This window comes from Suillus discolor (genome assembly GCF_016758755.1).
Source record: "Suillus discolor strain FC423 chromosome Unknown F5147scaffold_10, whole genome shotgun sequence".
NCBI lineage: Eukaryota > Fungi > Basidiomycota > Agaricomycetes > Boletales > Suillaceae > Suillus > Suillus discolor.
The window spans coordinates 220760-240589 of record NW_024541257.1 but is presented as its reverse complement, the minus strand read 5'-3'; the positions used below and the strand labels follow the sequence as shown (position 1 = coordinate 240589).

Genomic DNA, 19830 nt, shown 5'->3' with positions numbered 1-19830 from the left:
GATTACATCCTTAGTCCAGGGAAAAACCATTGTGCTCTGTGTACCCGGATTCCCAAGCGGTAAGGGCTAGTTTTCGTGATCTTGAACTGTCATTTCTGAATGTACTTTGGTGGTGTGCAGATACAGTTCTTGCCTATCAGCTTCGAAATAAATTCTGAATAACTCACTCTTGCGACAATCCATTGCTTCCAACTCTAAACTTACACATCTTCCATCCTGTAAATAACATGCATCAAACAAGCACCACGCTATCCAACACTGAAAACCCAGCTGCAACACCGCCCTCATTACTCTCTGTCCCCTTGGTCCTCACAAGCCATCCTACCTCCCTCTCCACCACCTCCCCCTCTCCAAATAATGCGTACCCAAAGATACCCAGCTCAGAGATAACCTCTACGCGTACGACTTTCTTTTCTATGCTCTCGTTGTCCGTACCCGAACTCGACGGAGATGCGCGTACGAGGTAACCACTTACCCCGCGTGGCGTTTCGATCATCTCCATTGCGATCCAGGCTTCACGCTCTTCAGCGGGTAGAGCATCTAGGAACGCAGGAATGGCTTCACGGTAGACGTTATTCCCACCTCCCTCACGCTGGGGCTTCAACACGAGCGAGGGGGCTTTATGGCGCGCGAGACGTGTTCCGGGCGGTACGCTTCCTTGTGCTTGTCCTGAATCTGGGAAGTGATCAAGCGCAGCAACGATATCAACATCTTCCGAGTCGAGCGCCCACATGCCCATCCAGGTGGCCCGGATATCTGCTGCGTGTGCTGTGAGATCGAGAGCGCGTGCGCCCCATTTTGCGCCTTCGTTATTGAGAAAACGCTCGAGTACCCCGGGGCGCGTGAGTGCTTCTTGGACTTTCTTCCCGCCTGCGAGTTGTAGGGGAAGAGAGGGACATTTGATGGCGCGGCTACGCTCTAGGAGGAAACGCGTGTCGTAGTAGGAGGGTGATGGGAAGTCGGAGGGGGTGTAAGTTGCGCGGAAGTATATCGTGGATATTTCGTGTGGTGAGGAATTAGTCGGGGATGTGAGTATGAGTGCATGTGTGGAGGGGTCGAGGGATGCAGAGACGGCTAGGTCGGTGAGTGTTTGACGGATAACGTGGATTTGATGTCTTTTCTAGCGAATTAGTCTGTTGATGATGAGAGAGATGGTAATATACTTCTCTAGCAATTCATACTCTAACCATTGTTGGTCGAAAACGTTGCGTTCGTTTGGTTGCACGACGAACAGGATGCGCGCGCTGGATCGATGTGAGTTCACGAATACATGCGTACTTGAACAAAGTTTGAACTGACTCTCGAACGCCATACGCTTCGTGAGCCTTGGAAAGGCCTTCAACGAGACCAGAGGTGGTGCTGTTCTCTGGAAAATTGTCTGCAGTAAGATGTGGAGATGCAGAAAAGTAGGAGGTGGACGCCAGGATATTTCTATACCGCATGAGCGTTTACAAAAGATATCTTGGAAATAAACACACCTATGCATAGCAGCCGCACGCTCAGAAAGCGGACCAAAGGACGAAGATATAGTATTAAACTCGACCTGCTTCAGTGCAAGTCTGTCTTCCGCAGCATGTAACAGATAATCCGATCTAAACAAGCCAAGGTGCAACGGCTATGTGCCATCAATGACCTACCATGCGACAGAAGAAAGAAGTCTCAAACGCACTTGTGCTAGTGCGCCGTGCTCCCTGATCTTCTTCCATCCCCTCCATAACGTCCCAGTAAACTCATCCGCCTTTCCTACGCCCTCCTCGGCGCCCATTACTGTATCTAAGAATTGGGTATCCATCGCGACGCGTGCGTAGAGCACGTTATATACGCTCTGCAGCTCTCTTGCAGCCTGGAATTGCGCACGGGGGAAGGGCGCGGGAATGAGTGAGAGGGGGGCATGGATTGCGGTGGTTGGTATGCGTGGTTGGGTATTGGATGGTGATTGGGAGGGTGGAAGGTAAAGCAATCCGTGTGAGAGTGCGTATGTTGTTGCAGAAAGCGTCAGAGCTTCTAATTGCTCTGGAGTTAGCTGTGGAGGCCAGGTAGAGAAGTTGAAGGAGGTCATCGATGTTAATGGGTTACGTACCGACGAATTATAAGCAGATAAGATACTTAACACCACGTGCCATCCACCCCAATACTTGCGTGATTCCTTCTCAGGCTGGTAACTTTATAATTGACATGCACGCTCACGAGGAATCGACTAGGTGCGTGGCATTATTTCGGACATCCAGCTGAGTGATGATTTGAAGTGAACGTTTTTCAAGGTGAGACGGAATCCACCGACACATCATGATCGTGGCGGTTGAATGGTGAGTTGTCATTGTCGTCATGACTCATGATTTTACCGCTAGTTTATGGGAAAACCGTTGGTGAGTTCTCCCTCCACTATTGACAGAGATAAAATACAAGCTTCTCAACGTCACCGTCAGAGAGCGGCGCCAGCGGGTAACTAGGTGACTTCCCGCAAGATTTCACGCCTTAACTGAATGGGACTGCATTAGGATACTTAGTTGTTGTCAACACTCAGGCTTAGTCTTGTCAATTACGGGTTGTTCTCGCACTCGTCTGTGAATCTTCCAATTTGTGAAGGGTAGGTACTTCACAGATTTCTGTAAATCATGGTCACGTATGAAACTGATCTAGGTACTCTTTTAAGCTTCAGAATGTGTGGTATCTGGCCTGTGTCTTCTCGGTGGGTTGCTCGGATTCAGAAAATACCGGGAACTCTGTCAAGATCCCCGCATGACGCCACTATATCATCCTGCTCAACCTCCATCTCGCCTGCCTACCATCAAGATCTTTACCTCCATCTCTTCTGATCCCTGCAAGTCTCTCACTGGCTGTCTCTCTACGACTTCTTCTGTGTTTGCCTATTTCCCACCCGCCTGCCAACACCATGTTGTTGTCTGCACCTCCCAGTCTATGGCTGCCGTGTCCTCCCTCCAGGTGACGGCAAGTTGACAAGGATGACAAGATCGGCATTTCACCATTTTAGACATCCTAAGCAGTAGATGTGATGCTATTGTTAATCATACGAACCCGACCGACCTCTATATCCTACTTAAGAAGATTCCGTACGACCTTCAAATCCTATTTTGCGTCTGAAAACCGATCCTTTGTGTACTTGAGCAGCTCTATTTTAGTTGGTGGTGGCATCAGTGTACGAGGTTGGAGCAAACCCGACGCGGGAGCGGGAGGTGTCGAATATACAGTAGAAGCGCTCGGTGAATGGGTAGCCATTAACAAAGTCAAATCCTTTGCCACTTGGCGTACCAATGTCGTTAACGACGAGATATATGGCGTTGCTACTACCACCAATGTAGGTGTTGAGGATACGAGGCCAGATTTGGCCGTTAGGGGTGAGAGAGAAGATTGCCTGTGCAAATGGTAAACAAGGGATGTAAGGGCTGACAGAAATGTCGTACGCTGCCAATATTGAAGTTCAGGTTCTGGAGGGCTCCGTATTGGGTAGAGGAAATGAGGAGAAGACCAGTCGCCGCATCTGGGATACCACCTGTTAAAGACTGGTACTGGTCGAAGGCATCTATCTAACGATAAAACCATGATTACTCGTTGCACTCGAGATACACACCTGTAGCAATGTGAATAAAGGTGGTTCCAACATCGACGATACCAGCAGTGGAAGACAAGATCGTCGTGGAGCCGTAGGAAATGCTCTGGTCGATGCCCCAATAGTACGATGCAGGACTGGTGGTAGTGATAGGACTGAAACAGAACGATTACTATTAGCCTGGATTGATCTAGGAGCTGAAGTAGCTTACGTGTACGTAATGGGACCGTGCTTGTTGCGGACAGTTCCACCAAAGGTGAGCTCTCCATTGACCATTGACTGCGTTGAAGTGGTGGGCTGGAAAGAGATACTAACAACCTCACGATGAATGGTGCTTTGGCTATGCAGGTTGTCACTAACAGTCGGGATCGTCGTCCTCGGTTCATCTGTCAGGCTACCCGCTGTCAAGCCTACAGGCCCAAGGCCAAGGATGCCGTCAGCTTCGCCAAAGGTGCCCGACGTCTCAGTAGCAACACCGATCGACTGTTGGGCGATGGCGAGCCCATTACCGAAATCGAAGGTGTCCGTGTACTCCATTCCTATAGATAATCATAGGCATCTTCAACAACTTGTAATTTCTTTGTATGTCATACCAAAGAAGTGGCCGGTACCGTAAATGACCTTCACATTTTCACCAGTGTTGAAGCTGGTGCTGGTCGGCACGTACGGTGTGCGGGCGCCAACCCATGTGTTCGAGGTACCGGTGTCGACGATCAAGTAGTCTTCAATGATACATCAGCAGCCGCATATTTTCTGAGTCTTGAACTTACAAGTTGTGGCGGGGTTACCAATGCCAACTGCTACGTAGTATCCATTACCAACGTTGGCCACAGGAACGCCATGGCCGCCGTGCTTCAAGTTGTAGTCCTTAAGCCTGAAGGCCGCCACGCGAGCTTTATCCTGCTCCAAGGCGTTAATGGTGCCATTGGAGACACTTAGCCTCCTGGCAATGGGGAGGGTGATGGGGGAATTGTTAACTTCAACGGGCGATCCCGTGATTGACAAGGCCAGGAGGAGAATTGTCAACAAGGATGCAGCGGACATACTGACTCAAAAGCAATATTATATTCAGTAGTCTATTATATAGGCGCTGGTGAACCCGAACTCGGGCATCTTGGCCACGTATAAAACGCTTCTTCTCGAGAGAGCGATGACAAAATAGTGGAGGTCCGAGTATCGTGAGTGCAAGGATCCAGCTTCCTGATAAAACAACAGTGACAAGAAGTTGGTTTTCAATTCAGGAATTTACAATTCACCTGTTTACCCATGATGCATTGGTTCATTAACTGACCCCAAGTTCATTTCCGTAGAGATACACCTCAGAAGAACGTTAGTGTCAGGTTGGTGTAGCAAGCGTTGCCGAGGAGAGCAGTTCTCCTTGTTTGTCCCGGGTCTGTCAATGATCGAGTTGTTGAATTCGCGCCATGTGAGGCCATTTGCCAACTCGACCCGAAACCATAGAATACAATAATAGTATCAAGAAGAAGCAGTGATGAAGCTCGCCATTTTCTGGAGCACGTCGGCTGGTTACACATGGTCCAATTGGTTCATTTACGCAAGCGGGAAATTTTGCTGGAAGTTGAAATTGCATGACTACAGAGTTGGTCCCTCGGGTCTCGACCATGAAGGAAATCGGTGCATTCAACTTGAAGTTACCCTGTAGTGGCGCGCAGTGCGCACGTGTGGTATCGGAGATCGTTCGTTCAACGTTCAACAGGCGTATATGTGATCCACGGCCACCTACAGGTATCATTTAAGGGCCAAGAAGTTTCGAATTGATTCATGCTACCATGGTCCCATCAGAGTGTTGTGTACATGTTGAAGTCAGACGACGGTGATAAAGTACGTGCCACACAAGTGCAAACGCTGACTAACGAACTCAATCATACACTTTCCAACCCACACATCGGGGTTATCGATATTTAGGACAGGTTTATATGTTGTACAAAATGAGAAGAAAATATTTGAAATTTAAACTAACATAAAGATCGGTGCACAACTTCAAAATTTGGCGAAGTTTTATGTGTAATCCAAAATATCAAGCACCCGCAACCATATTCCCACGGACAATATGTCAACAAATATAAGAAATATAATCAGATTTTCTACGTCTGCTTCAATTTAAAGTTTAATTTTCACGTAAAATTTCAGATGAAACTTGAAGTTTTGCAGATGATCACATGCTTGCTTATGTATCAAGATTTGTCCAACAATTAGACGCCCCTGAAAATTTGAAGTATACACCAGCGACAGAATGTCATGACAAAACTTGAAGTTTTGTCTGCAGATAAAATAAATCGCCCAATCATCGCCCGCCAATCGCCCGCCCATCGCCCGCCCATCATTCAATTGTAGCCCGCTCACGGCCCGAACTCGTTACCTGGCATGGCATGGCGGTGTGTACTGTCGTCATTCAGGAGGTGAGTTATTCGTCGAAGGCTGGTTCTTCATCAGCGAATGTAGGAGGTTCTGCCGCTGAGCTTGGCGCCGATGACAACCAACCCCTCTTGACCGTTTGATCGGTATGCTGCACGGTATGAGGCGCACGGTATGAGGCCATGGGTCACAATTTATACAATCATCATTCGTACAACTACAGTTATTCCCAGACGTACATAGCAATCATGAATACAACAATATAATATTAAAACTCTGCAAAAACTAAGCAGAAGTTTATTCAGAGACGCACAAGTAACATCAACAAAATCATTCTCACCAGTTGCGTTGTCGGCGAGGAATTGAGAACACGCCGCGTCAACGTTCTTCATCATTTTGTTGGTGCCCGGATTAAACTTGAGCGAATGTTTCCACTGTGTGGCGGTCATTGGACCGTTATCGTCGTTGACGCGTGTATTGCGGATTCTGGAGACACCCTCTCGAATGTTGCCAAGGCGTTTCTGGAACCACTCTTCGCATCGCGTGGACCAGAACCCCACGTTCAACCCTGAGGCAGCCCAGGCCTGGGGTCTAGGCCACCAAGAGACCTTGTCCATAGTGCCATCGTCTATTTATCGAAATGTAAGTGTTTGTGTTGTTGTCGGTAAGAAAGAAAAACTTGCCGTTGTGTGAATAATACGTGCCGCACATAAAATCCACCTCCTCCTCTGACAACTCATCATCGAAGTAAGTCTGGTCATTGATGAGCAACATGAGACCAAATGGTACAGCTTCCCATAAAATTCCTTCGAGAACGGAGGGGAGATTATCAAAACCAAAGCTATGCAGAGCCAGCCTCCATATGAGCCCGCCATGAAGAAGTGCAGCTCTTGCACGAGGCTGATTCATGAATTTGTGGCGATGTTGTTCATATACGACGTAATCCGCGTAAACAGCCTTGCAAGGGGGGCGTGTGTAGGTCGGCGAGTATAAACGAAGTTCCATAAGTGGGCGACGTGCGTCAGGCGCGACTGCCATGGCTTGCAATGTCTTGAAAGCGATTCCTTTTTGGAGGAGATTGAGCGCGATCTTCGTGATGTCAGACCCCCAGTCATGCCGGAGGCACATCACAGCAGTGGCAGCGTCAGCGACGACGAGTTTCCAGATGACCAGACTTGCTGATAGACTTGGCTCTATTACATAGAGCAGTTGCTTGGGAAGTTGCACGTTTGAAACTCGAATGTGCGCATTTGAGACTGCTAGGGAAGGATCGGGTCCTAAGTCCCAGAGATCAGCTGGCATTTCAGATAACCCAGATGCCGGTAACATGACCAGGTAACCTATGAAACAAGTGATGATCTCCTTCTGTGCGTCCGGAATGGTTGCGACATCTGCGCCTACATCGCCGACGAGTCTGCATAGGTGAAGCCACTCCGTCTTGCGGATCCAAGATTCAAACGTGGCCGATCTACCTCGGGGCGTAGAGGTCGATGCTGCGAGTTGGAATCCAAGACGGAAATGTAACGTTGAAACAAAATGCTCAATGCCATGATTGAGCTTCGATGAGGATGCAACCTCATGATGACTGAAGTATTGATTGATGTCCTGCAAGAAACTGGTCCGTGATGGAGGTTGAGGCGGTGCCGGAGGTAGAGTGGGAGGAGCGGGAGGAGCGAAAATTTCATCTTCCCAGTCGCCACCAGGAATGCTGGTGGGATCCAACTCATCACACAAGTCCCACTTGTTATGAAACGAGTCATATGTCCTTGTAGTTGCACTGTATTCCCTCCACACCGAGGGAATATCGTTCTTTGTGATGCGGATGCGTAGACGAAAGCCGTCATACTCCTCTTGGGGCTGCCATTCGAACACCGTGGTCTTCTTGGTAGGGTAATCCTGGTTACCCGCCGATGTCGCGCGGCTCAGACGTGACTGCCGTTGGGCTGGAGTCTCTTTCTCCTCTCTTTTCATATTTTCCTCGCCGCGCCACGCTAAGAACACCTGCCAATCTTCTCCTCGCAACTGTCCACTGTTGCGTTCGGGCTCCGGAAACAGAAGGACGGGAGACACCTCTTCTTGGGAATCAAGTGAGATGAGTTGATTTTCTCCGCCGCTCTGACACCCATTGTCAGCGTGACCCCATGAGGAATCTACATCGCCCCATGCGAAGACAGGTTCCGGTTGCATTTCTCCGCCAGCTGGCGTTTGGCCCCATTGTAGGGCCTCGGTCGCAGAGGTGACAGCCTCCCGGGAGGGAATATAGCTATGCAACATAGGGTCGACGACAGACACGCCCTCGGTGCAGAAATTCAAACATGGACGAGATAGCCTAATTCACGACAAAAAACTGTCCGATTCGCGAAGTCAGTAAGACTGCAGCAAATCCTGTAATTTCCCTCACAGCATGACCAGGCAGCATTGTGGATCTTGGTTTAGGCAGCACACTTTCTAGTCCAGAACCGAGCGCACACCCACAGAGACAACAGAAACATAATTATTGTTTCTCAGAATGAAGCAACCATGGCAACGTTAGGTTTGTATCATCGCCCGCCTTCGAAAATTACAAAGCTGCTATCACGCAAATCCTGATAATAGACAATAGTGACCGAAAAATGAGTATCAGGCGATCTTGATGTTTGTTGTTCGACGGTCGGAGTGACTGGAAATGAAAAGTAAGTAACATGCGACGTCTGGTTTCGGCGGGGCGACGTGCTTTACTTGGAACGTTGGCGATGAAATCAGGAGAGAAAGTCGCTGGCGATAAGGGGTAGCAGCGTTATCGTGGTCATGAAAATGTACCATACTCGCCTGCATCTTTTCCATGATAGAATGTACAAAAATTATTGCAATACGTCAACGAGATGACGGACATATTACCAGAGCTAGTACAGGTTAAACACGTACGCTACTGACTAGAAAGGTTGGCATTAGCACTACTGCGATTCCGTAATCAGCCAGAGTTGGCGGAGGTTGACCGTACCAAGGGAATGGCATATTCTGCGCTAGGCGCATCTGGCACCACATTAACTTCTGCTCTACTCTTCTAACGTCTCCTCATAAAATGTAGCGACCGTCAGATGTAGGCTCGATGGGCGTGTTTCGTATGCCCACTGAGTAGTCAATGCGTCTTTGATATTATCGGGGGAAGGATTGGACCCCAAGTAAGAGTTCCAGAGTCTAGGAATAGGAGGGATCAGGGCAAGAAGGGAGGATGTGTTGAGCGATGTGAAGATTCGCCCTTCGTCGATGAAGGCGTGAAGGTTGGGATACATGAGGGGTACAGCAAGTCGTGGCGACGAAGGAGATCGGATTGTCTAGTGCAGCCGGCTCATACAGTGGACAAACAGCACAAACTGAAGCTCCAGCCAATGGCGGATATTGGCGAAAACGATGAGCTCGACAGTACAAACCGTCGAGCTCTCGGAACAAGTGGACATATGATAGAGTTGAGTGGAAAACCCTACACATAGAATTATGACATAAGCTATTTGTTATTGTTGTGCGATTTCATTGCCAAAGTTCCAATGTATCATGTCCTTTCAATTGAATATAATTAAATGATTGTATATGGCTCGACAGTTTGTACTGTCAAGCTCATCGCTCTCGACGCCCTTATCACATTCTTACTCGTTCGCTTCCTTCCCTGCGGCATGACTGTTTGTACGGTCGTGTGCGCGCCTTTCTCTCCCAGTTTCATCGCCTTGAACCGTTGAACGTTCCGAGTCCTTCGCTACTCCCTGGTTCGACGTCTTCGATGGTCTTCCCCCTTCTCCACACGCCACGGCATGACTGGGATGACTGTATGTACGGTCATGTCGTTTCGTCAGGGTTAATCAAGTACTTCTCAGAAGACTACCTTGAGCCATTCTCGACCATCTGACTTTACCGCGCTCTACAAACCACGACCTGCTCCAATCTCAACCTCCCAACAGGTTGTACTGCTGAGAGGTGTTGACAACTTTACTCGAGCCCTTGTCCTTGCCTCCTTCCCTACGGCATGACTGTTTGTATGGTCATGTTCCCTTTTCTTTCCTAATTTCATCGCCAACTTGAACGTTCTGAGTTCTTCACTACTCCTTTGCTCGACATCCCCGATGGCCTTAGCATCTTCGCCCTGGAACTACTGTCACCTGCTTGCCTATCCGACCTCCATTGATCCTTGTCATATTCTCTTCTCACCGTCATTTCTCTCCGTCATTGTCATTACATATGGAGTGTTCTGCTGTTCGGGTGTGTGTTCTGTGAGTCGCACCACTTTCCCCTTGGTTTCCATTATAATTTAAATGGCCTTCATAGTGCGGCTTTTCTACACTGATAGGTGATGGTACACCTATGTTGCTGTTGTATTCAAATAGCGCCCATGTAGGTAATCACCTTGTACTTCGTCGCTACTGCTTCTTATTACCGTCGCTGCCATTTTCGTTCAGTGATGCCTCCCCCTTTCCCTCGGGTCTTTTTTCCATTTAAATGGTCATCCTAGCCGGCTCTGCCTCCCAAGACCTTCCTCTCACATCCCCACACCAATAGGCAACAGTACATACTGTCGTCAACATCACCCAACTCATTCACCTCTGTATACATAATGCCCGCGTCTCGTGCAACGCTCAAACGATGCATGTGTGAGGAGTGCATTGGTAGCGGTGGATATGACGAGAAAGGCGCACCAAAAGGAGTGCTTATGGCAGAACGTTCAATCGCGTCTCATGTCTGGCGTGTAAAAACGGAACGTGCCGAGCAGGCTGCAGGCAACACTGGGGCCAGGAATGTTGACCTGCATTCTGTCATCTCCGATCCTTCCGCGTGCGCCATCACTGGGGTTGCCACTCCTGTTTCTGCTATTACCAGCTACCTTAGTCGGTTGACCCTTTCTACGGGCACTCCACAGTCATCATCATTCACTTCTTCTATGGCCGATGGTCTCTATCGTCCAGTACCGTGCAACACTCATGCAGTACCTGCCTCTGACCATGACGTCAACCACTTGACATTGTCGGATTCCCTGCCACCTCCTTTGACAATTCACAGAGCTGCTGGTGATAAATCAACCAAAAAGCACAACCAGCGCACCGTGAAGGCATTAGAAATTTTTGACAACATCGAATCCCGGATTCAGCGGTGCTTTCGCTTGTTGCTGCATCCTGGTAGCATCAATGACATTGGTCATGAGCTACTTCTACTTTGCAAAGCTCTGGAGACCGTCAGTAAACAGGCAGATGTCGTGGTCGCACAAAAGAAGGCCATCGTATTATGCATGGATGAACTGTCGACCCAATTCAAGAGCCGCAAGCCGTCCGATGACTCGCTGAAAGTAGCTGTCGAGATCAATACCGGTAAGCAGCGAGTACGTGATCATGATTATTTGCTGATTGTTCTGTAGACACCTCTCAGCAAGCTTCAGTAAATCAGTCAGACGAAATTACCCAAGTCGTCCTATTCTTTTGTGTCACATGTAGAGTTGTCATGGGGGTCAGCAGGAGTAGCTGCGATTTAATCATGAAGATAATTTCCATCATACTGTTTCTCGCATTCCGGAGGTCGGACAGCAGTCTCAGCTCCTCCCACGAAAATATTCTCAAGCAGATTCCCATGACCTCGGGAAGTGCAGAAGCAAAATTTCATCTCACAGGCAAAATCGTCCCGTATGCTGTCTGCAGTTGTCATTGCACCTACGCCCCAATCTATGCACCAGGCTCGATGACTGCAATATATCCTGAACGGTGCACGCACTGTCCTACGCCTGGGACCGAATGTGGCGAGACTTTGCTTATTGTTGGCGCTGATGGAGAACCCCGTCCAAGAAGGACTTTCATGTACCATGATTTCAAAGATTATCTAGCTAGTCTCCTTTCTCGTAGAGATATCGAGGCCGTGATGGATCAGGCGTGCGATGACCTTATGGATTCCATTGGCTCCCCTCATTCCCCCTTTGTCAAAAATCCATTTGATGCTCACTTTCTCCGTCAATTCCGTGGCCCAGAGCCAGGCTCACTGTTCGTCAATAGAGGAGAAGAAGGACGCTATGCCTTTGCCCTTCACGTGGACTTTTTCAATCCGGAAGGTCTGAACTTGCGCGGTGCTAGCACGTCATGTGGAATTGTGTCCATGGCATGCTTGAATCTACCGTTGGATATTAGATATAAACCCGAGAACATGTATCTCGCGGGCGTCATCCCAGGTCCGAAGCAGCCATCTCTGGATAATCTCAACCACTACATCCAACCACTCATCAATGATCTGGTAGACGCATGGGAACGTGGTTTCAAGTTCTCCAACACCGCCTGTTATCCTGATGGACGGCTTACTCATAGTGCAGTTGCCCTCGTTGTCTGTGATCTTCCTGCCACTCGTCATATCGCTTCTCTGGCTGGAGTCGGCAGTCATTTCTACTGCAGCGCATGCAATTGCTATCACAAGTCTACATATGGAAGAGTGGATTTCGAAACTTGGGAGCCTCGCGACAGAGATAAACTGCGAGAATATGCTGAGCAGTGGAGAGACGCTTCCACGTCCTCTGAGCGTGCCAGACTGTTTAAGGCTCATGGTGTGCGCTATTCCGAGCTTTGGTGTCTACCATACTGGGACCCCTCCCGGCAACTTGTTGTCGATCCAATGCACTGCATATTGGAAGGATTGGTCCAGCACCACACTCGTAGTCTGCTCGGTTTGACTTCAGAGTCAACCACATCGACTTCGGCCCCTCCGGCATTTACGTATGACTTTGGCAAAGTACCTCCCGGGACAATGTCATCCAAGGAAATGACGCAGATATCTGCGATTCATGCTCTCCTTATTTCCCATATGAATCTTTCCGATGACGAGGAATGTTTCAACAAGCTTAAAAGCTCTCTGCTTCGCAAGAATATGGGGCCATTAAAGTCTGTGTGCAATTCCCTATGTTGTATCCCACAGAAATCTGGTAGAACGCTGAAGATTGACTATGTCAAAGCTCTTCTCGAGTGGGTAAGCTCTTCGTGATGTCCATTGCCTTCATTTTCGTAACGTTCTTCACAGCGTCGCACAAAACCTCTAGCCGCCCCTCAAGAAGAACGTCCATTTGTGGCAGCAGAAGTCCTTAGACGTATCCATGACGTTATCCGGGATACATCTGTCCCCACTTGGCTTGGTTCAGTCCCCAGTAATTTTGGAGAAGCGTCTGCTGGGACAATTAAAGCTGATGAGTGGCGTTCACTTGTCATGGTCTACCTTCCCATTGCCCTTCTGAGCTTGTGGGGAGCTGGTACCTCACATTCTTCTGATGAACTCGCTGTTCGCCTCAGAGCTATCCTTGATCATACTATGGAACTAGTCTGTGCGGTGTATCTTGCATGTGCGCGAACAATGACGGCAAGAAGGGCACACGCCTACCACTCTCATATTGCTGGTTATGTTGGAAAGTTGAAGAAGATCCATCCCACCTTCTCTCTGCGCCCGAATCACCATGCGTCTTTCCATGTATACGACTATTTACTCCTATTCGGTCCTGCCCATTCGTGGTGGTGTTTTCCTTTCGAGCGTCTGATTGGAATACTTCAACATCTTCCTGTTAATCACAAATTTGGCAAGTCCTCGTCAGAACACGAATGAGCAAAGGGCACTAATATTCCCTTAGGAGAGCTTGAGAACACAATGCTTCGTTCATTTATCAAGGCTGCAAGGCTTCGTGGTTGGCTCGCTCGACCAGATTGTCCGCCTGCTATCCAAGAGTGTAGGGTATTATTTGATAGAGCGTATGCCCCCAAGAGCGCTACACATTTCAGCCAAGAGCTTGCTGAAGATCCCATCAACGATGTTATCCAGGCGCCTGATCAGGCAACAACTAGTCCGGTGCCTGAGGACTTGTATACCCTCATCAGACGACGAACAGCAGTATTACGCGCCACACTCAAGTTCGACGGTATTATCTACAGCAGGGCGTCTACACACTTGGGGAACAGCCAGATTCTCTTCTATCCCCGTGGAGATAGGTCGTCGACCCCTGTCCCCGCCAGCATCAAATACATCTATGGTACGCTGACAGACGAAATGTTATTTGCTGTAAGGCGACATCTCCCACTGGATCATCACGATCGTACGGTCGATCCCTTCTCGATGTATCCTGATTTTCCAGCAAAATTGTACTCAGCGGACCTCGAAAGTCGCCTCGAAAATGCCAAGGTGTCTTGGGTAGTTGGGCATTTTGCGCGATGGACGGTTTCCGGCCGTCACGCAGTGATTCTATCCCTATCTCGTGATTGATCAGTCTATTTTTTTATCTCGTAATGACGGCATTGTTTCGGCTCATCGAAGCCCTATCTCTTCTCTTCATCCATACACCTTCCGAAATCAAGTGTTCTTGTGCTGCCGTAGTCCAGAATGACTACGGTACCTTTTTCGTTTGCTCTCCATGCTTTGTGCCCGTGTGAGCGAGCGGAGTTTCAGCGTTATTTATGATCAAATTTTCTTGACATACTTACCTCGTCACAAACATTGAAAATGATATATTTTGAACAAAGTCAGTGACTAAGTTGGCCGCTTCAGTATACTATGATAATTTGTTTCAAAATTCAAACACGGTGACTGATAGAGGTTTCGACGAGCTGTATACTAGTGACTCAGTTAGTTTGATTAAACATTCTGCATTCGGAATTCGGATACATTAATCATCCTGTGTGAACGTGAACCTTAGTCTTAGGTTAGAGCCAATGATTGAATGATTTCAGCAAAGCGATGCAATGACGCTACAACAACCCATTCATGCCGAATCATCATCACCTAACAGTTGAAATTGGCTTGAAAATTGCCTCACTGTATCCTCCAGGCCCCACTAAGACTGACGTCGCATCCATGGACCAGCTGACAACCTCCGAGCTTAATCGTTTGATCACCGAAGAAACCCGCCAAGCAGATGACATCGATGATGTGGGGCATCTATTGCCCTTCATCTTCAAGTCGTTTAACGCCGACCTTTTACCCACTGCAGCCTCCCTTAGAGGTTCAAATAAAAAGCCACTCTATGACTCTACCAAGAAAACATGGCCTTTAGCGTGTTCCGAGAAAGGTCAGGCCATCGAGAAAATGTTCCCGTCTTTCCTCAACGCCATCACCCATGCGCTTGCTGAATCATTTCCCGCACAACCACTTCCGCCACAATGGTACGGTTCAAACTCTACCACACCCATCGGAGATAGCCTCATTCAGCGGAAGCCTGACCTCTGCCTGTCAGATGACGTGACGCTGCAGTGGAATAATATCCTTGTAGTCGCCGAGATGACCGCAAGCACATTCTCCCTTTCAATGCCCGCCGTAAAAACGCTTGACACAAAGGCGTACCTCGTTTTCAGAGAACAACCATGGAGACGTTTCGTACTTTTTCTCTCCTTCACCCATGAACATCGCGAACTTTGCGTGCACCTATATGATCACTCGGGCGGCATCGTTACCCCAGTGATTGACATACATGAGCAACCTGATGCTTTCAAATACATCATGGCATCCATCGTTTTTGGTAGCCGTAACTGCATCGGATTCGACCCGACCATCTCCATAAATCTAAAGATGACGCAACTGTTGTCTGAGACATTTTGGGCTCGGAATATCAAGTGTATTCCCCAATGACGTAGGAAGGCTGTCGCTAGAGAGAATAAAATACTTCAGTCCTGCGAGCAAGCGTCTACAAACCCACAGAAACAATTTCACTCGCTTCCCGAACATCTTCCAAGTCCATTGCCTCCCACCGAGCAGCCGTCCAAGGAGAAGTCCACGTTGCCCAACCCCATCCCCACAAACTCCAAGCAGACTCCTCCCCTTGTCAACTCGTCCGATATCATAGGAAAAATCACCGTCAATAAAAATGAATACGAGCTGTTGAAGGTTCTATTCTCCCATCAAGGACTCGTAGGCCGCAGAACAGTGTGCTACCTGGCCAGGAGGGACGGACATGAGTACATTATTAAGGATCACTAGGTGACGGGTGGCAAAGATGTTGTCTTGAACGAGGTGAAGATGCTAGAAGCTCTAAAAGGTGTCCCAGGTGTTCCCAGACTTGTGGAATATTGGCTGGTTGAGATGGCGCCAGACCAAGTCGACGATACACAATTATATCGCCAGAAGATCTATAGTAGTACAGCCGGCATGTATCGCACACATGTCCGTCTTGTCCTGAAACCCAGGGCTCGTCCTTTGCACGAGTTTCGAAGCAGGAAAGAACTTGTCAAAGCAATACGTGATATCGTGCTTGGTAAGTTCTTACTGTAGTTGGCATGATTGATCTTGTTGACTAAACCTTTGTCAAAGTTCAAAAGTGTGCGGTCGAAAAGCACAATATTTTGCACAGAGACTGCAGTCTTAATAATAGCATGATAGAAGACACTGACGATGGCAGTCGAGGGGCGTTGATAGACTGGGAATTCGCAGCACGTATCACGTCAGACAATCTGTACCCTGCCGGAGGAACGGTAAGTGGTGTGCCATATGCGAGTTGTGGCATAATGAATAACAAATTGATCAGGGAACGATACCTTTCATGTCCATCGACGTTATTCAGGCAATGAGCACTCTGGAATACCAACAAAGTCAGACAATGGCAGAAGAGCGGAAGAAGGCCACGGACTCCTCCACCCGCCAGGAGGTACCCAAACTCAGGCATACCTACCACAACGACCTTGAATCTGTGTTTTATGTCTTTGCCTGGATCTGCATCATGTTCAAAGGGCCTTGTGGTCAAGAGCGCCACCTTGAAGACGTAAACAGTGATTTCAAAAGGGCGGACATTTGGCTGCCACAGCAGTGGCATGGCCCGCCTGAAAATGCAAGTGCAATAGCCGCGTCCAAGTACTTCTTTTTCTTCAAGAGGACATTGTGCATAGCCAAACAGTTCGATCCCTATTTCAAGGACCTTGTTCCCCTCGCAGAAGAGTGGGCTGAAATCATCAAACAGAAGGATATGAAGATGGAGTTCGATGACATATCTTCCTTGCTCGACAAGCACCTCGCCAGACTTCCGGACAATGAAACTTCCCTTGACTTTCAGACGTCATCAAACAAGCTGGCAAAGAGGATGGGGGAGCCGGAGAAGGACGTTGTTACTCCCAAGCGAAATAGGGTCGTTTGAATTAGTAGTGGTTTGTTTATGTTGGTCGCATAGCCATCATGATTCGTAGTTCTGTGAACGATGTGGAGAAGACTTGAACAGGTTGGCCCTTAGGGGCCTACATCGTGTGCAGCGAGGAATATGTGAAAGGTAGAGCAACGCAACGAATAATAAAATGGATCATCGCCTGCGCAGTGCGGACATCCGAGTCAAGCAAGGAAAAAAAACAAAAGTACTGATCGGCAGCACATCGTGTGTACAGGTGTTGTGACAAACTCAATGTTCGATGAGAGCAATCAAAGAGCAATGCAGGAATTTTACAGGAATTTTATGCCAAGGAAAGCACCACTTCTATATTTTTGTCAAAGTGTGATTGTCATATGCATGAGTAAAGGGAAACATTGTATCTTCGATCGTTAACAGATATGCTGAGATACCCTAATTTACAATAAGGGTACTGAAAGCAGCCGATGAAGTGGCGCTACAGTAGAGCATGATGAGCCCGAGAGAAAAAAGCAGCAACAAACCCGTCGAAGTCAAAATACACGCGTCCATCCCAGTTCAAACCGTATACCAGAGCTTCACCACATGCCCCAGTTCCTTAAAGGCACACAACAAATTCGTATGCCTGGAAGGCACCTCCCAGCAGTACAAACTACAGAATGGTAGAGGCAAGAGAAACTTTGTGGTAGTTGTCGCTTCAGCGAACACTTTTGCCAAAGAATGTTGGGCTCTCGCCTGGAAAGCATCTCTCAGCAGTACAAACAACTGAGAGGTGGAGGCAGTGATCGAGGATGGCCTGAGTGCGCTCAGAAAGCACCTCTCAGACCGAAAGGTCTTCCAATTGTCGCTTCTTTTCTAGAGTCCGTGATCAAGGGGACCGGGGATGGTATGCGGTGGCTGGATCATGATGGTGAGGAAGAGCTATGAAAGTCTGGGAGCTGAGGCTCAGCAGTACATGCCGCTAGAGTCCTAGAAAAGATAAGGAGGGCCTATGATAGTCGAATCCAAAACGACAGTAACTTTGGACTGTTTGGAGTGAAGTTGTGTTTGTTTGTCATGACTCTATTATTACATAAGTTATTTCATCGCACAAAAGTCAGTTTCATCCTAAGTTATACTTTAATTACTTGACAGTAAGTTGTACTGTCGAGCTCGTCGTCATTGGCGTCCTTCCACCTTCGTCCTGGTCATACTCGCTTCCTTCCCTATGGCATGACTGTTTGTACAGTCGTGTGCGCACCTTTCTCTCCCGGTTTCATCGCCTTGAACCATTGAACGTTCCGAGTCCTTCGCTACTCCCTGGTTTGACGTCTCCAATGGTCTTCCCCCTTCTCCACACGCCAAGTCATGACTGGCATGACTGTATGTACGGTCATGTCGTTTTGTCAGGGTTAATAAAGTACTTCTCAGGGGACTACCTCGAGCCATTCTCGACCACCTGACTTTACCGCTCTACAAACCACGACCTGCTCCAATCTCAACCTCCCAATAGTTTGTACTGCTGAGAGGTATTGACAACTTTACTCGAGCCCTCGTCCTTGCCCAACTCTGGCCCAGCAAAAGTCATGTTCCGCTTCACAATTTCAGCTCCACGACGAACTCAGTTAGAGTTGGAGTTAATACCGCTGCGATCCAGAGATCGTCGTCCCCCCATGAATCCCTTCGCCCCCAACACGAACACCTATCTGATTCACCGCTGTCAAACGTGCGAACCGGTGCCAGAAGCTTGGTCTATGGCGAGCTAGCACTTCCGAACAGACGCGGGCTCGCAGGATGTTGCTAGGAATGCACATCACTTCTGCAAATCTATCTGCAAAAAGCACAGCACTTTGAGCTCGTGCCTTGATTGCGCAGAGCTCTGTGAAGGCGACGGAGAAACCAAATGAACAATTGAGATGGTACGCGTAAGATGGACTCACGTCCGGTAGATAAGGGGGGATTATCTTTCTTCCACTTAGCGGCTTGTACTGGCTTGTACCGTCCTAGAATATGACCCACCATTCATTTTAAAATGTCCAAGGGCGACAGGATCGTCATTATCAGTATATGCGAGAGCAAGTTAAATCTTGACTCCAAATAAGGTTCGCTCAGCCAGCTCAATTTGCATCACTTTGTTAGCCAGTCTATGGTGCTAGGGAAACAGATCTCGCGTGACCTCAAAGAGCACACCGTTGAGATATTCCCTGATCTTTTCGACAAATATTTTGGCGCAAGCATGTTTTTACTGGCATGAGTCGCTCATCTATTTACGCCTTATCAGCATTAATGGTGCTCTAACTGCAGAGATCAGCCCATGTCAGGGCTGTTACTTCCCCATACCCAACAGTAAGTTACTCCCGCTGTCCACCATACGCAGCTAATTGTACACTTTTAGATGCCAACCTTCTTCCCACCTTTGAAGATAGCGCAACGGCAAGTCCCAGGTTAGGTTGCCATTATTTTACTAGTTTTGTCTTCCACCTGCTGAAGTTTACCGTTCGTGTAAGTAAGCAATATCTGCTTGCTTTGTGTTTAGCTCGACACCGCATCTATCCTAGCACTACCGAGTGCTTTCAGCTCTTTCGTCCTCCATCACGTCCAAACAGAACAAGTTTTTTTTCGTATGGAAAACCTAACCTCTTCTCTTGCATGCCGTTCGTCCATGTGAATAATACCTGCTTGCTTTGTTTTTAGCTTGACGCCGCGTCTATCCTAGCACCACCAATATTTCGAGCTCCTTCATCGATCGTCATTCTGAGACATCTCGTCCAAACAAAATAAGACTTTTCTGCCTGGTGTCTAATCTCTTCTCTTCCATACAGATACCGTACTTCTC

At 48.3% G+C, this 19830-nt stretch overlaps 5 protein-coding genes across 5 annotated transcripts; 2 read left to right on the top strand and 3 right to left on the bottom strand.

The window, feature by feature from the left end:
- Positions 1 to 232: 232 nt before the first annotated feature.
- Positions 233 to 2059, bottom strand: F5147DRAFT_570359 (glutathione synthase; the record flags this gene model as incomplete). The annotated part of the gene is made up of 5 exons (XM_041430988.1): positions 233 to 1115; positions 1164 to 1244; positions 1285 to 1431; positions 1479 to 1615; positions 1670 to 2059. The coding sequence occupies 5 exons, from the start codon at positions 2057 to 2059 to the stop codon at positions 233 to 235; spliced, it is 1638 nt and encodes a 545-aa protein (XP_041296323.1).
- An 819-nt stretch (positions 2060 to 2878) lies between these two features.
- Positions 2879 to 4612, bottom strand: F5147DRAFT_786700 (aspartic peptidase domain-containing protein; the record flags this gene model as incomplete). The annotated part of the gene is made up of 6 exons (XM_041442934.1): positions 2879 to 3373; positions 3423 to 3541; positions 3590 to 3723; positions 3780 to 4107; positions 4162 to 4290; positions 4339 to 4612. 6 exons carry the CDS (start codon positions 4610 to 4612, stop codon positions 3137 to 3139), a joined length of 1221 nt encoding a protein of 406 aa, XP_041296322.1. The 3' UTR covers positions 2879 to 3136.
- Positions 4613 to 6212: 1600 nt separating this feature from the next.
- Positions 6213 to 8436, bottom strand: F5147DRAFT_650017 (uncharacterized protein; the record flags this gene model as incomplete). The annotated part of the gene is made up of 4 exons (XM_041433402.1): positions 6213 to 6229; positions 6258 to 6552; positions 6665 to 8273; positions 8390 to 8436. The coding sequence occupies 4 exons, from the start codon at positions 8434 to 8436 to the stop codon at positions 6213 to 6215; spliced, it is 1968 nt and encodes a 655-aa protein (XP_041296321.1).
- A 2090-nt stretch (positions 8437 to 10526) lies between these two features.
- F5147DRAFT_650016 (uncharacterized protein) lies at positions 10527 to 14179 on the top strand (the record flags this gene model as incomplete). The annotated part of the gene is made up of 6 exons (XM_041433401.1): positions 10527 to 11274; positions 11322 to 12032; positions 12186 to 12823; positions 12854 to 12904; positions 12956 to 13396; positions 13592 to 14179. The coding sequence occupies 6 exons, from the start codon at positions 10527 to 10529 to the stop codon at positions 14177 to 14179; spliced, it is 3177 nt and encodes a 1058-aa protein (XP_041296320.1).
- Positions 14180 to 14767: 588 nt separating this feature from the next.
- Positions 14768 to 17033, top strand: F5147DRAFT_650015 (uncharacterized protein; the record flags this gene model as incomplete). The annotated part of the gene is made up of 5 exons (XM_041433400.1): positions 14768 to 15522; positions 15544 to 15832; positions 15887 to 16160; positions 16217 to 16377; positions 16431 to 17033. The coding sequence occupies 5 exons, from the start codon at positions 14768 to 14770 to the stop codon at positions 17031 to 17033; spliced, it is 2082 nt and encodes a 693-aa protein (XP_041296319.1).
- Positions 17034 to 19830: the final 2797 nt, after the last annotated feature.